This window comes from Sphaeramia orbicularis, chromosome 7 (genome assembly GCF_902148855.1).
Source record: "Sphaeramia orbicularis chromosome 7, fSphaOr1.1, whole genome shotgun sequence".
Taxonomy (NCBI): Eukaryota; Metazoa; Chordata; class Actinopteri; order Kurtiformes; family Apogonidae; genus Sphaeramia; species Sphaeramia orbicularis.
This window is the reverse complement of record NC_043963.1, coordinates 47,198,248-47,213,824: the sequence shown is the minus strand read 5'-3', so window position 1 is coordinate 47,213,824 and position 15,577 is coordinate 47,198,248. Positions and strand designations below refer to the sequence as shown.

General features: G+C 35.2%; 1 protein-coding gene across 1 annotated transcript; it reads right to left on the bottom strand.

The window, feature by feature from the left end:
- Positions 1–4,950: 4,950 nt before the first annotated feature.
- trappc6b (trafficking protein particle complex subunit 6B) lies at positions 4,951–14,610 on the bottom strand. The gene is made up of 6 exons (XM_030139988.1): positions 14,358–14,610; positions 10,457–10,524; positions 9,864–9,981; positions 7,403–7,486; positions 6,949–7,042; positions 4,951–5,411 (listed from the first exon to the last, which is right to left on the bottom strand). The coding sequence occupies exons 1-6, from the start codon at positions 14,436–14,438 to the stop codon at positions 5,380–5,382; spliced, it is 477 nt and encodes a 158-aa protein (XP_029995848.1). The 5' UTR covers positions 14,439–14,610; the 3' UTR covers positions 4,951–5,379.
- Positions 14,611–15,577: the final 967 nt, after the last annotated feature.

Below are 15,577 nucleotides of genomic sequence, written 5' to 3'. Positions count from 1 at the left end.
CACTTGGTTAGAAGCTGAACAGCAGAACACAGGATGCATGCTTTATTCATGCCTCATTACGGCAACATCTGCTTTTTAACCCATAAAGACCCAGACAGCCACTGGAAACTAAACTTTTCATGGTCATCAGATATGATTAAATTATAGTATATTAAATTATATTATTAAATTCCTTGTATTTGTTCAAAATTAAATATTTTAAATTCTTCTTGTGAGAAATACACAGCTGATCTAGACCTTCCCATGTCTATATTTTCACCACCCCTTTAACCCATAAAGACCCAAACAGCCACTGGAAACTATTTTCATCTACTGATATGAAATGTTTAATACCTGTTGATCCACTAATCCTATTAATACATGTAAATAATTGGTGTAAAATACAGTTTGTCATCTTTTCATGGTCATCAAATATGACCCATTTGGACGTTCAGAGGCTCCGTAGTTATTGTGGAAACACTATCATCTTCTACAACATTGATTCACCAGTAAAACCAATGGAGTTGGATCAATGACAGTGGATGGAGATGCTTGATTTCTCTTCAGTTAATGATATATTTTGTTGAGAAAAGTCACTATTTATTCAGTTTTCTCTCTTTTTTTTTTATATAACCCTCAAGTTTAATCTGAGCTTTTACGAACATTTGCATGATCAGTTAATTACATTTCAGAAAATACCTGATTTTTGCTGCAAAACACAAAATACAGAACATTGTAAAAAAAAAAAAAAAAGAAAAAAAAAAGTGATAAATAATTGAAGGCAGATTAAACATAGAGGAAAAATTCCTTTAGGAACAGCCACAAAAGTAGCACTAGGTTTTTATGGGTTCAAAATCATAATAAGATGCTGAAATCTCAATAAAATGTGCATAACTTTCTGTATTTGCTCTTTTCAAAGGTCAAGTACAACTAGTTGAGACCTTTTTGTTCAGTTCTGTAAATAGGAACCACATGGCGTAACAACACAGTTAGGCAGTGTTCCTAAACAAACACTCTTTAACTAAATGGGTTTCAGACTTGGACTTCAAAGTACTGCATTTGTATCATGGATATTCTAGCAGCTGTGTCCACTGTTCTGACATCTAAGGTCCACCTGAGAAAACTATGTGCTGATCAAATAACAGAGAGACCAATAGAGTTTTCCTGCACACATTTAAAAAATGAGCCCTAACCTGAACTACTATATAGGTACTGTGAAATCTTCCACTTTACACTGATGATGTAAAATACGCCAGACTTCTGTTCAGTTTTCAAATCAATTGTATACAATGTACCTGTCCCTATCAAATAAACCATGAATCAATAATAAATGAATATATTTCAGAATAATAGTGATTTTTTTTTAAATTTCTAGGTTATATTATCATAAAAATGTGCAGGTTCACTTGTTCTTCTCAGTCAGTTTTTCATTTTTCATTTGAAAACTGGGGTCAGGACCGTTGAAACTTGTAAAGTTCAGCGAATCATTGGAGTAATTTGGAGAGTCGCTGTATTTCAGACTCTGTCTCCTCCTGTTTGGCATCATGGGAAAACCTGGTTCGTCATCTGGAAATTTATGAAAATGTCTAAGTTACCATATTCATCTGTCCAAACAGTGAGCCTCATATAAGAGCATTTCTGTATTTCTTTAGCCTCCTAGCATAACTGCCAAAGTCACACATTACATGGACAAAAGTATTGGGACACACTGAATTCAGGTGTTTCTTTTCTAACAGGGGTCTGGGATACAAAACAATAATAACAAATGTCATACTATAGTTTTATATCATGATAAATATCATATTGATTATTAATATTGATGTTTATATGTCAAATTAGCATGGACAGGACATCTTACAGCTGTAGCCATAATGTGTCTCAATATTTTTGTCCATATAGTTTATAAACATCAATATTTCCTTAAAGTTTAAAGGGAGATTTTTCTTCCTAAGTGAAATGTGAAGAAAGTAGGTGGTTAGTTGTAGAAAATTATTATTTACAGTCAAAGCATGAAAAATATCTTAGAAATTTAGAACAATTAAAATCATAGTCATGGATAAAAAACAAAAACAAAATCAGTGATGAGAGAAATTAGGTAAAAACCCTGCAGCAAAGATAACAATTTAAAAAACAAACTAACAAATGCAATATTTATCCCAATATAAACCTATATTTGTTATTGTTTTGTATCCCAGACCCTTGTTAGAAAAGAAACACCTGAATTCAACATGTCCCAATACTTTTGTCCATATAGTGTAGAACTTAAGTAATGACACCATGAGGCGAATGATATGTATTTGTGGTTTCTTTTACCATTTTAAATAGATTTGGCAAATTCTTGTACTTTCAGAAAGCATAATCACAATGAATGTCATCTGTGTCACCAGATGAGTCAAACAGAGTGAAGACTCATTATGAGTTTTACGAGGTGGTCAAACCCCAAATTGCTTTAAAATAATGACAGACAATCATTCAGTGGAAAAACATTAGTTACATGACAGTAAATTAATTGCATACTTAGAAAAGGCCACAAAAAGTGTTCAGCACTTGAGAGAAAATTCAAAATATTGAAGACATGGTGAAGCAGAGTGGTTTTCTGGATTAGAGACAATCATAGCCATCTGAAGGCCCCCCAGCAGCTCTCTGAGGCCCCCTAGTGGGCCACAGCCCCCCTGCTGAGAACAGCTATCTTATAAAAGCCAAGTGGCCTCTGTGCACATATGTGTGTCTGGGGATTCACACATAATCCAGACAGGGCTGACTGCTGCAGTTTGGCATACTAATGTATTTTTAGTTAAGGAAGACACTAGAGAAAACAGTAAGTTGATAGGACCAATATTTTGGGAGATATTAGTAATTTTGGAGTACAATAGCCTTACAATCACGTTGCTATGGCCGGAATGCTTTGGCGGTGACTGCTGGACAAATGCAGTACAGCATGTATGAATACACCGCAGCATAAAAACCACCACATCTAGAACCCGTGGACCCCCACAGGTTAACACACTAATTTAACCCATAAAGACCCAAACGTCCACCACTGACGAAACCATCTACAGATCTAAACTGTTTAATACCTGTTGATCTACTAATCCTATTAAGACATGTAAATAATTGGTGTAAAATGCAGTTTGTCATCTTTTCATGGTCATCAGATATGACCCATTTGGACGTTCAGAGGCTCCGTAGTTACCATGGAAACACCATCATCAACAATATTTATTCACCAGTAAAACCCATGGAGTTTAATCAATGACTGGATGGAAACACTTGGTTTATGTTCAGTTAATGAGAGATTTTACTAAAAGAGTCCCATTTTCTTCTGATTTAATAGCCTTTGAGTTTACTCTGAGCTTTTATGAACATCTACATAATTAGTGAATTAAATATAGGAAAATACACGATTTACACAAAAAAGGTCAAACTAAAGAGGATAATATTATAATAAATAGTGATAAATCACTTAAGAAAGGTTAAACATGGGAAAAAAAATTATTTGGGAACTGCCATAAAAGTAACACTGGGTCTTTATGGGTTAAGAACAAAAATTGTTTGTGGTATATTTAAAATTTACACAAATACAAAAAGCACATGAGCAGAAAGTCATCTAACTGTTCAGAAGGAGAAAACATCACCACCATGATAGAGACAGTACTTTATGGTGAAGCCAAAGGCTGTTCTGACACTGATGGCATCATGTAGGTAGAAAACATCAAACTTAATCTGACAACTTCATGACTTTTCTGTAATGCATAAACTGCAACATTTGTGCACAAACAGGACATTCAGAAGATTCAGTAGGGCTGGTCATAGTAGATGTTTCTACCATTTGGGAACTGATGTGTTTGTAGTTAATTCAGGTTTAAACTCTTCCAGTAAATCAGCATACAGCAGGGGTGTCAACCATACGACCTGCGGGCCAAAACCGGCCTGCAAAAGGGTCAAATCTGGTCCCTGGGATGAATTTGTACAATCAATCATTTTAGTTCAGAGGCCACACAAAGCCCTATTTTAGTCTCAAGTGGGTCAGACCAGTAAAATACTATCATAGCAACATATAAATGATGACAATTCCAAATTTTTCTCTTTGTTTTTGTGTAAAAAAAAAAAAAAATACAATTACAAGAAAATGTAAACATTTACAAACTATCCTTTCATAAAAAAATATGAATAATCTGAACAAATATAAACATGAAATGTCTTAAATGAAATGAGTGCAATTTTACCAATATTCTGCCTGTTACTAAATATTCTGTACATTTATAGATCCAATGTGATCTACAAGTTGTAATGAACATGTGTAAATAATAAACTGAGGCATAATATTGCTAAAATTTCACTTATTTTTCTTAAGAAATTCCAGGTTCTTCACATTTTTTCAAAGGATAGTTTGCAGAGTAAACATCTTCATAATGTAATTTTATTTCTTTCACTGTTATTATTTTACTGGTCCAACCCATTTGAGATCATATTATTCTGTATGTGGTCCCTGAACTAAAATGAGTTTGACTCCCTTGGCATTTGGACTGTGTTAAAGATGGGTACATTGTACTAAACACCCCCTGGTGGTTGGTTGCAGTAAACACCTCATCAACCTCACCACCTCCATGTTAATGAGAGGTACTTGGGTGGGAAAAAAAATTCCAAGTACATGACCAGTAGATTTTCCCACAAGCTAATTTGTGACTTTTTAGATTTCATCAGACTGGTTTGAATTCAACATATAAACTGTCTGATCTGTTAGTTTTTAATGCTGTAACAGTCAAGAATTGGAGACAGTTCTGAAAGGTGGTGAAAAAACATAACGTGATTAACTTGAAAACCCTCGGCCTTCAGTCCACGCCAGAGTTTTTGCACATACGGACAGATGGACGGACGATGAACTGATGACAATACCCTGCAGCGAGGGCCATGGGTTGGACGTTCCTCTGTTATTCAGACTAGTGTGATGTTACCAAACCAAAATGGTAGTAGTGAATGAACCACTGTCCTTCTTTATTACACAATCTAGAAATTCCATATCAGTGTATTTAGCGAAAAAATGTTCCCATTCTCAATCCCATTAACAATAAAACATCATTTTCATGTCAATGTAGTTATAGATATACATATATTTATCCATAATAATAATACTCATAAAAATATATTAGTTTTATATATTTTTCTAATATTTTTACTAGTGACCACTGTAGTATTGCTTGTCCATATATAATAATAATCACAATAATAACAATGTAATCATGTCTCTCCTGTGTATTAACAAACTTGTGCAAATCATCACTGTAATAAAAGGCATACATCACTGATAAAGCTCGATGGATTTTCCTTTAACGACACACCATCAATGATACATAGGGGCAAAAGAAAAATACATGCTGAATAGAGTTCTTCCTGGAAATCCTACATTTTCTGGATCATGACCTGGAATTTACCTGTGAAGACATTAAAGACATAAATATATGTTAGTTCACAGATTCTTACTAAACAGGAGAAGATGTCATATTTCCTTCTGCCTATGTGGTGTTAATATTTGAACCCAATTTTATGATGAGACAACTGCACTATAACACATACAACAAAACAGAACTTTACACATCACATGACCCCATGAAGAGCTGCGTAGTAAACAAATGCTTTGACTAAGTATGGAAGAATCAATGTTACATGATCCAGATGAGTGTATCAATTCAGTCTTTGGCGTTAGAGGTGTCAGCCAAATTCAGGTTTTTGTAAAAACATCTTTAACAACTATGAACTCATCGATCAACAGCTCAGGTTTGTATGTTATTGTATAAAATACTACATCTAACTGGCAAAGTTTTAAACTGTGGTGATAATGATGAAAGGGTTTAATATTCATATAATAATAGTGGATGAAAACTTGCATGAATTCACATTTTCTTTTGCTAATTTTCTGAAAACTGGATAAAATTTTGGGACACATTTGGATGAAAAATGATTTCATCCGAACTCATTTTCATTCAGGGGCCACATTCAGCCCAATATGATCTCAAGTGGCTGGACCAGTAAAATAATAACTGAAATAGTAAAATCCCCTTAGGAAAATGTTTACATCTACAAAGTTTCCCTAAAAATCTGAATCACACAACCAACCTGAAAAGTCTTAAGAAAAATAACAATTTTAACATTATTCTCAGTATTTCATTTAAACATGTGCATTAGAACTTATAGATCACAGTGGATCTACAAATACACCAAACATTTTGTAATAGGCAGAATATTGTTAAAATTGTACTTACTTCTCTTAAGACACTTCAGGTTACTCATATTTTTTGTAAAAGAATAGTCTGTAAATGTAAACACTTTTATGTAATTTTACTTTTGTAATCTAAAACAAGTGGTGCCAGGCACAACATACACGTATTGTAGCTTATTTTGGCATCGATCCAGCTGATGTCATCATGTCAAAGCGTGTGCTGATGTCAGCACAGACATAAACAGCATAGACAAATGTCGGCCATTATAAGTAAATGGGAAAGAAAAAAACAGATTTTAAAAATTCATAAAAACATTTAACTTTGACCTAGTTTTCCCAAAATGTAACCACATCTATTCTGGGTCACTGGCAATCTATAAACCCAATTTGGTATGAATTCATTCAGTAGTTTTGCTGCTAAAGTGTTAAACAAAGAAATGAACTGAACCAAAAACAATACCCCTTACCTCCCCTTTGGGGGGCAGGGTAGTTTAGACAAAAAACAGTGGTTGTCATTATTTAGAGGTTGTTATGATAGTATTTAACTGGTCTAACCCATTTGAGATCACATTGGTCTGTAATGTGGAACCTGAACTAAAATGAATCGGACATCCTTGAGTGTTAATATCTCTGCAAATTCATCCCAGGGGCCAGTTTGGACCCTTTGGTGGGCAGGTTTTGGCCCACAGGCCACATGTTTGACCCCCCCGACTTCATGTCTGTGCTTGGATGATGGATGATGCAGTTCTTACATGCAGGCATGACAGACACTTCAGCGGTCACAATACTCTTCACTCCCAGATTGGACAGAGCTCCTCTCACCAGACCACAGGAGAAGGCCAGATACTGCAGGAACAGTCCACAGGTCACTCATCATGTCACAGTACAGTGGGGATCTGCTTTACATTTTATGACTTATTCTTTGTCTACTAACTTTTTTCAAATTCCCCCAAGAAGTTGAACTTTTGGATTTGCTATTAATGCAATTTATTTTGTTCCTTCTCTGACCCTATTAATGCAAATTCAGTCACTTCTGCATGAATTCTACAAGATGTTACCATTTTATTCACTGAAACTTTTGTGGTTCAGTACCAGACCCTTGTCTGAAGTGAGTCAGACAGTAAAGAATGTCTGGATGTGTAATAAAACTGGTGGTCTGGGATCATTTCAGCAACATTATATAATACAGAAATCCAAGCACAGCACCTTTGGAGCATGTTCCAGATACTGCTTCCCTGCAGACAGCTGACTCAGAAGGCGGAACTTGTTATCCTGAAGAACGTAGATGCCCTAAAACATATAATAGTTAATCAGATTACACCTTCAAAGCAGTACCGCAGAAAAAAATCTCTACAAACTTTTCTACAAACCCTCCTATAAACACAAACTCCTAATATTTCATCAAATCAAAATGCTACAACTTGACAAGTAATGTTGTCATAATAAAAATCCTCCCCTGATTAAAAACATATGGATTCAGACAGTGTTGTTTACACATATATAACAAAATGAATCAAGTACATAATCTACCTGCTGTTACACTGGTCTACAAGCAAATTCTTCTAAATATAAAGTAGTAAAACAAATTTGGGCAACTAATAAACATTAAGTCAAAATTTTTAAGATATCGAACTGGCAGAAAATGTGAAATTCAGTGAATGAATATTACTTCAAATGAATGTTTCTCTCTGAACAACCAACAAAAATACTAAAGGCCAGATACTCCAGTGTAGGCTCACAGTGTAACAGCCAACCTGTGGCTACTGAGCAGAAGCTGTGATCATGTGTATCACGGTGACCTAACTGAAACAGTTTTGCCTTCTTAGCTTGATGGGAAATGCTAGTTATGTTTGTTGGCTGTTATTATTTTTTTAAGGTTGGTTTTGACAATAAAGAAGAAAAAAGATATAAACTAGAAAAGCAGACCTCCGCCTAAGCAGATCAGTGCCCCCCCCCCGATCACCATCAAAATTTAATCATTTGTTCCCTGTGCCAGTATCAACATTTCCTGAAATTTTCATTCAAAATTTTGCAAGTTATCTTTGTGAGTTATCTTGCACACGGACAGACAGACAGACAAACCAACACCGGCAAAAACATAACCCCCTTGGTGGAGGTAATTAAAAAGTAATATGTGTTTGGTTCATGGTTCAGTTACAGGACAGACTGTGGAGCTGCCAAAAATGGGCCTCACCTGTTGCAGCACCTCAGTGTCATTTATCTCACAAAACTACTGTTTTTATTCTCATTAGAGCTTATCAGGTTGCACGATAATTTACTAGTGTATGGATAAGATGTTTAAGATCATCACAGATGTCCTCTAATTCTATAGAACCCACAGTCTTCACATAATCATTGTTTATTGAGGGAACTGGGCCATTTCTCCCATAGGACTCCATTCAATCAACTCATTCTGGTCTCCCTACATCGACCCCAAGGCTCAGACGTGGTTATTAGTAAAGATTAGAGTCTTTAGTCAGAAAATAATTACTACCAGTTCTACTTCAAAACACTGTCTGCACATTAGAATACATCCATTTTTCAGATGCCCCCTAGTGTATGATTTATAAATCTATCACATAAACACACATAAACTTATGTATATATGTAATAAGACTTATATATATTTTGAAAACATTAGCCAATAAGCACTTCTGTCATTTGTTTTCCAGTTCATCTTATCAAAGTATGTAAAATTTTGCACATTTTGTCCCTGAAGCAGAATACCTCTGTAATAAAGACACATAACATTAACATGTTGCATAGTATTAATGCAGAATTCATGGATCAGGGGTTTTATAGTTCAGCAAAACAGACTAAACGCCAACAAAATCATTTAGTTGACTGAAATTTAACAAAGAAAACAAAAAACTAAATAAAAACTAGATTGAATAGTGTAACAAGAATGTAACTGAAAAAACAGAATGTCAGATAACGTTAGTTTGCTTCAGTACTGACCCTGTGGTAACAGTTCACAGTGAACAGTAAATACAGGATGTGTGCTCTTTTTCCAAATAAAAATTCCAGACTTTTTCAAAACTGCTACCCCCCCCCCCCCCCAAGAGCTTGACCTTATGTACTTTTATACTAGCGTTACTACTTTTTTGGTTGAGTTTGTACCTGCTGTGTGTAGTACAAAAGTTCATTTTAATCAAAGTATGAATAAATGAATGAGTGAATGCATACTTAACAGTAAATTATGTTTTACTGACAGAAACGTTTTCAAAATAGATGAAAATCACAAAAGTGCATGGATAGCACACAAACAAGTTTCACTAGAATAATTCCCGTACCGACCGATTAGTGAAACCATATCAAATGTTCTATATGTTTTCCTCATGTATTTCTTATCTTACAAGACTATGTACCTTTGAGGATACTCTGAAACTTGACTATGACAGAAACTTTTTTCCATACCTTAAGACTTTCACACAAAATTCCAGACTTTTCAAGGTCTGGAAAATAGCGTTTCAAAATTACACACTTTTTAAGACTTTCAAGACCTGCTCAAAGACCCTGTAAATAAAATGGTTTTGCATCATATGGGACTTTAAATGGATTTTTGATGCCAAATGATGTCATATTTGAATATTTTTACAGTGCATTCTTTCATCCTATCATCCTAAGTAAAAACTCAACTTAAACTCCTTATGAATTGATTGATCACCTGGTGATTGGTTCGGAGGTTGTCAATTTGCTTCTTGAACACACATGTCCAAAAGTCTTTGCAGATGAATTTCATGGTGTCCAGCTCATCTTTGAAGCGTGCTGTGTCTTTTGTAAGCCTGCGAAAAACACAAAATCATTTAACTGAAGTCAGTGAGCACATAACTAAAAAAATATGTAAACTGGCACAGCTATTTTAGAGATTTTAAATCAGAAATGTTACATATTAGGGGTTTAGGTCAGTGAACTGCAGCATTAGTTTGCTGATTAGTTCCTATATTAAGGCTTTACATTTCAGTCAACATTGCTCTTCTTCTCTATGTAACATGTGATCAATCATCTTATGAGTACATACAGTCAGGTCCATGTATGTTTGGACAGTGGCATCAATTTTAAATTTATCTTGTTGATGTACATTCTGAGTGCTTTATTAAGTAAAAACCTGCAAAATTTCAATTCCACTCTGTCTTTTACAGTTATTCCACCCTGTTTTGACCCTAAAACACAAGAGTTATAATGGTGGGGAAATCCTGAAAGGTATTAAGAATGTATTAAATAACACAGATCTAGTGGGTGCTTGAGTTAGTTTATTACCTTTCAATTAAACCTTGTCCAACTCTGAATCCCATGTTCTCCAGTTTGGTAATATTTCTGCCATTCTCCTGAATGAAAGTAAGAGGAGAAATGATGAGGTCAACTAATACATTTATGGTGATCACTGTTGTGCCGATTTCTGCTCCCTGACGAAAACTGCAATGCACAGCAGCTGCTGAAAACAGCTCCCACTTCCTAAGTCAGCCATGAAGAGGACAATGTGCACTAGAGGTCGACCGATATGGGTAAGGCCGATGACGATTTTTAAAAATTTGGTCAGCCGATGGTGGATATCTAGAGCCGATTTTTGAGGCCGATATTTACGGCCAATTCCTTTTTTTTTTTAAAGCACATTGACCGTAAAATACAATTGAAACACTAAGATAATTAGGATTTTATGCAGCAGTGTAAATTAAATTATTAATACACATACATATAGTACTCTTTTAACATGTATTGAACTTCAGGTGCTGCCCACACAGGTGCCTGATCAAATATCTTACAACATTTTTACAACTGATCAAATATTGGCTTTCAAACAAAAATTAAGGCAGATGGCTGATATTGAAAAAAAAAAATGAATACATCGGCCCGGTGTCTCAGCCAGCCGATATATTGGTCTACCTCTAAAGTTCACCAAAGTCATCCTGTTGCACCAGAAGAGCTCCAAATGGGAGCTGCTAAAGTCATTTCACTCCTTTGGCTTCACAAGCTTATTCTGATGGGGGATGCAGTTTCTGTTTTTATTGTTATATATTTTGTGTGTTGTGTGTCTAAGATTTAACTTTTGAAAGTTTTATATACTTTACAGTTTGCACATTCTTTAACATTAAACACATAAAAAATATAACTGCAATATCTTCCAATATTATTAATTAATTACTTAATTGCTACGCAGCTATGATGGTGTTAAGAGGCTGATTTTTTTTATTTGATTTTAGTGATTTATTCCAAACATGCAATGAAATTTAACATATATGCAAACAAGTAAAACATAAATAATAATACAAAAATCAACAATCAAGACAATCTTAGACAGAAGAACAGCACAATAGTTTCATTTACATGGCTGTAAAGGGGTGGAAAGAAGTGCAACTTATTTAATCCCACCCCTTCTTCATAAAGTTGATTGATTGATTGATTGATTGATTGATTGATTGATTTCGAATATTAATGTCAAAACAAAAGAAAATAAATAAACAAAACACTTAAACATAAACACATAATACAATAACACACATATGTAAATACGTATTCATACACAGATCTATACACCCACACATATACACATACATACACATACCTACCTACATTCATATACACACACACACACACACACACATAGCACATACTTGTACATCTTTATAACATCCAGTGATACCCAACACCTCCCTCATCCCTGTACCTCTGAAAAGTTGTGTCTTTGTACCTCCTTTTGAATTCTTTCATGCTTGGACATTGCTTTAACTCTATATTAACTCTTACATGCATGAATTATGAGAACCTTAATCACAATTTTTCCTCCCTGTTTTTATTCCTCTTTAGGCATGAAAAAAACCCCAATGTGAACCTGAAATATGAACCTGTTTTCATGAAGTTGCAAAAATGTCCACTCAGATGGATATGATACATTTAATTTTTGAAACCACGAAACGTGTATTTACTGATCTACTGTGTGAAAACTATGCAATAAAAACACTTTTAATGATGCTAATCTGATGTCTTCTCATATTTAAACATACTCTAATACTAATTATTACTCACTTCATGGAGATAATATACAAAATACAACAACATTTTGTTAAAAAAAAAAAGATAATTACAGTCTATTAAATATCAGCAATTGGTTTGCACTCAAACATCTCACTGCATATCAGGTTTATCAAGAAAAGCAAAGCTACATGATGCATAAGTGTCCACTCTGTTGACTGATATGGAACTAAAACAACAAAACCCATGAATATACAAGAAAACCGCTGCAGAATAACTGTCCACTGTAGCGACCACTATGCATGAAAGGGTTAAATCTGTTTCACAGTCTCATCCCGCTGACTGAAACACAAAAACCCTTCCTAGTTGTGCGTATTTAGTGAATTTTAAAGTTAATTTTCCCCCTTAAATTATAACCCCCCTTATGACTACTGAATAATTTCTGTATATGTGTTGGTAAAATATTATTTTTAGCTTTGTACATTATTTGAGCTGTTTGACATTTTTTAATAATAAATTTTTATGTCCCTCTTCCTTTTACATTACTCTTTTGTATTTACATATACATTCACACACACACACACACACACACACCCATATACACATAGAATAGAATAGAATAGAATAGAATAGAATAGAATAGAATAGAATAGAATAGAATGCCTTTATTGTCATACATATGTACAACGAAATTGTAAGAGACAACTCTCTAGTGGTGAGTAGTGCAAACAGTTTAAAGAAGAAGAAAGAAAAGAGTAAATATATATACAGAATAAAAACAGGCGTGTCACCAACCAAGAAACAGTAGAGATAAGTATATATCGCACTTTGACCCTGGCTGAACACTATGAATATATGTTAAATATATGTCCTTTGTGAGGTGTTGTCACTGCAGTGTGTTCAGTACCCATATTGCACTTGGATAAAACATACTGCTAAATCTGGAGGTGCAGGCTTGGATGGACCTGTACCTCCTCCCTGAGGGCAACAGTGAGAACAGGCTGTGTCTGTGATGTGAACTGTCGAGGGTGATGCTTCTGGCCCTACGCAGACACCTGGTGTTATAAATGTCTGACAGAGAGGACAGCTGGACTCCTGTGATGCTCTGGGCTGACTTCCTGACTCTTTCCAGAGCCTTCTTGTCAGCCTGAGAGCTGCTCCTATACCACACCAAGATGTTGTGGGTAAGGATGCTCTCCACAGAACATCTATAGAAGGAATACAGGGTGGGGAAGCAAAATTTACAATGAACATTTAGTTGTTTTTTCTCAGCAGGCACTACGTCAATTGTTTTGAAACCAAACATATATTGATGTCATAATCATACCTAACACTATTATCCATACCTTTTCAGAAACTTTTGCCCATATGAGTAATCAGGAAAGCAAACGTCAAAGAGTGTGTGATTTGCTGAATGCACTCGTCACACCAAAGGAGATTTCAAAAATAGTTGGAGTGTCCATAAAGACTGTTTATAATGGAAAGAAGAGAATGACTATGAGCAAAACTATTACAAGAAAGTCTGGAAGATACTATTAAAGAAGAATGGGAGAAGTTGTCACCCGAATATTTGAGGAACACTTGCGCAAGTTTCAGGAAGCGTGTGAAGGCAGCTACTGAGAAAGGAGGACACATAGAATAAAAACATTTTCTATTATGTCTATTTTCTTGTGGCAAATAAATTCTCATGATTTTCAATAAACTAATTGGTCATACACGGTCTTTCAATCCCTGCCTCAAAATATTGTAAATTTTGCTTCCCCACCCTGTACATACACCTGTACATACGTTTATACACAACATACAAGTACACACACACACACACACACACACACACACACACACACACACACACATTTAATCTTTAACCTCTGCCTTTCCTAATGGCACTGGCAAAATATAAATAAATAATAATGAACTCAAAGAAATAGAAACAACAGTGAACATATGGTGACCCTCATCCCTATATCTTGTGAAAACCATTTTCTTATGTGTTTTTGAATTGAAGGTTGAATAATTCACAGTTTATTTCCTACCCTACACTCAGAAAGGAGCATTTCAGAGCAGTAACTGGGTGGATTTGGTCACATTTTGTCCTCTTCATGTCTGACTTCTAAGGGGCAGTAGAATTCGTCAGAACATTTCCAAACTGTTGGCTCACTTCTTTAGCTGACAGGAACACTTGTCTTACCGTTTCCTTACTGTCCGCTGACTTGTAAATGTACTGCATCAACTCGTAATGTAAAAACTGGAACAGAGCTTCGTCTGCCATTCTTCTTCCAAACACGGTGGTCCAGCTAAACAGCAAACAACAGCAGCCGAATAAGATATTATCCGTGAAAGTTAAAGTGGAAACATCATACTACACAAAGGCAGAGAGTTCAATCAGAATGACAGAGAAAAACACAACACCAGTGTTCCACAACTTCCTTGTTTTCCACCAGATGCAGCAGACCACTACCGCCACCTGGTGGTCTGGAGTTGAACTGGCACATTCAAATGGTGAAGCAGTTTGTTTTGTTTTGTGTTTTTTTTTTCTCTCTCTTCTGCCCAGTTTACTCAGTTCTGGTTGTAGTTATTGTCACCATTATAATTGTCTCCATGGTTGTTGCTGTTTCTATTGTTGATACTTTCTTGTGAGGGTCTTCACCACCTTCTTCTCTCTTGTTCTCTCCCCTTCTTCTACCCCCCCCACCCCCACCCCCACCCCCCATGTCAGGTCCAGCATCGGAATGTGGTTCAACAAAACTCATAATAAACACAGTAGAATATCAAAGGGCGCTTCATATACTTTATGAAGTTACCCTTGGCAAAGCAAATTCGTTCAGCACCAAAAGGAACCAGACTACCATTCTGATGTTAGAACGCTGGACAAGACAAGTAGGGGAAAAAAAAGGGGAGAAAAAAAATTTAAAAAAAGTAGTGTGAGATACTCCCTGGCAAAATGTCCAAATAAAAGAGGATACACAAGCAAAGGTGTTAGAAAAATGGGCAATGATGACTGGGAGTACAGTTGGTGTTGGCTGCTGCCTTATTGGTACAGACAGCTGCCTGTCAGCCAGCTGAGCCCATAAAAGAATTTTAAAAAAAATTAAAAAAAAAAAAAAGCAGAGCCTACAACAGGGCTGTCCAACCCACTGTAGTTCAGAGGCCACATACAGCCTAATATGATCTGAAGTGAATATAACATAACATAATGTAATAACATAATAATATATAAATAATGCCAACTTCAAATAGTTATTGAAAAAAAGACATTTGAATGTGAAAGCTATGATTTTTTTTTGTTTGTTAATTGAATATTAATCACAGTAAATAGTTGAATTTTTTTTTTTTTTTTTTTTTTTATAAATTGTGTGTGTGTTTTTGCATTGTAGATGGAAGATTTAAAGTGTGTACAGTGTGGTTAAA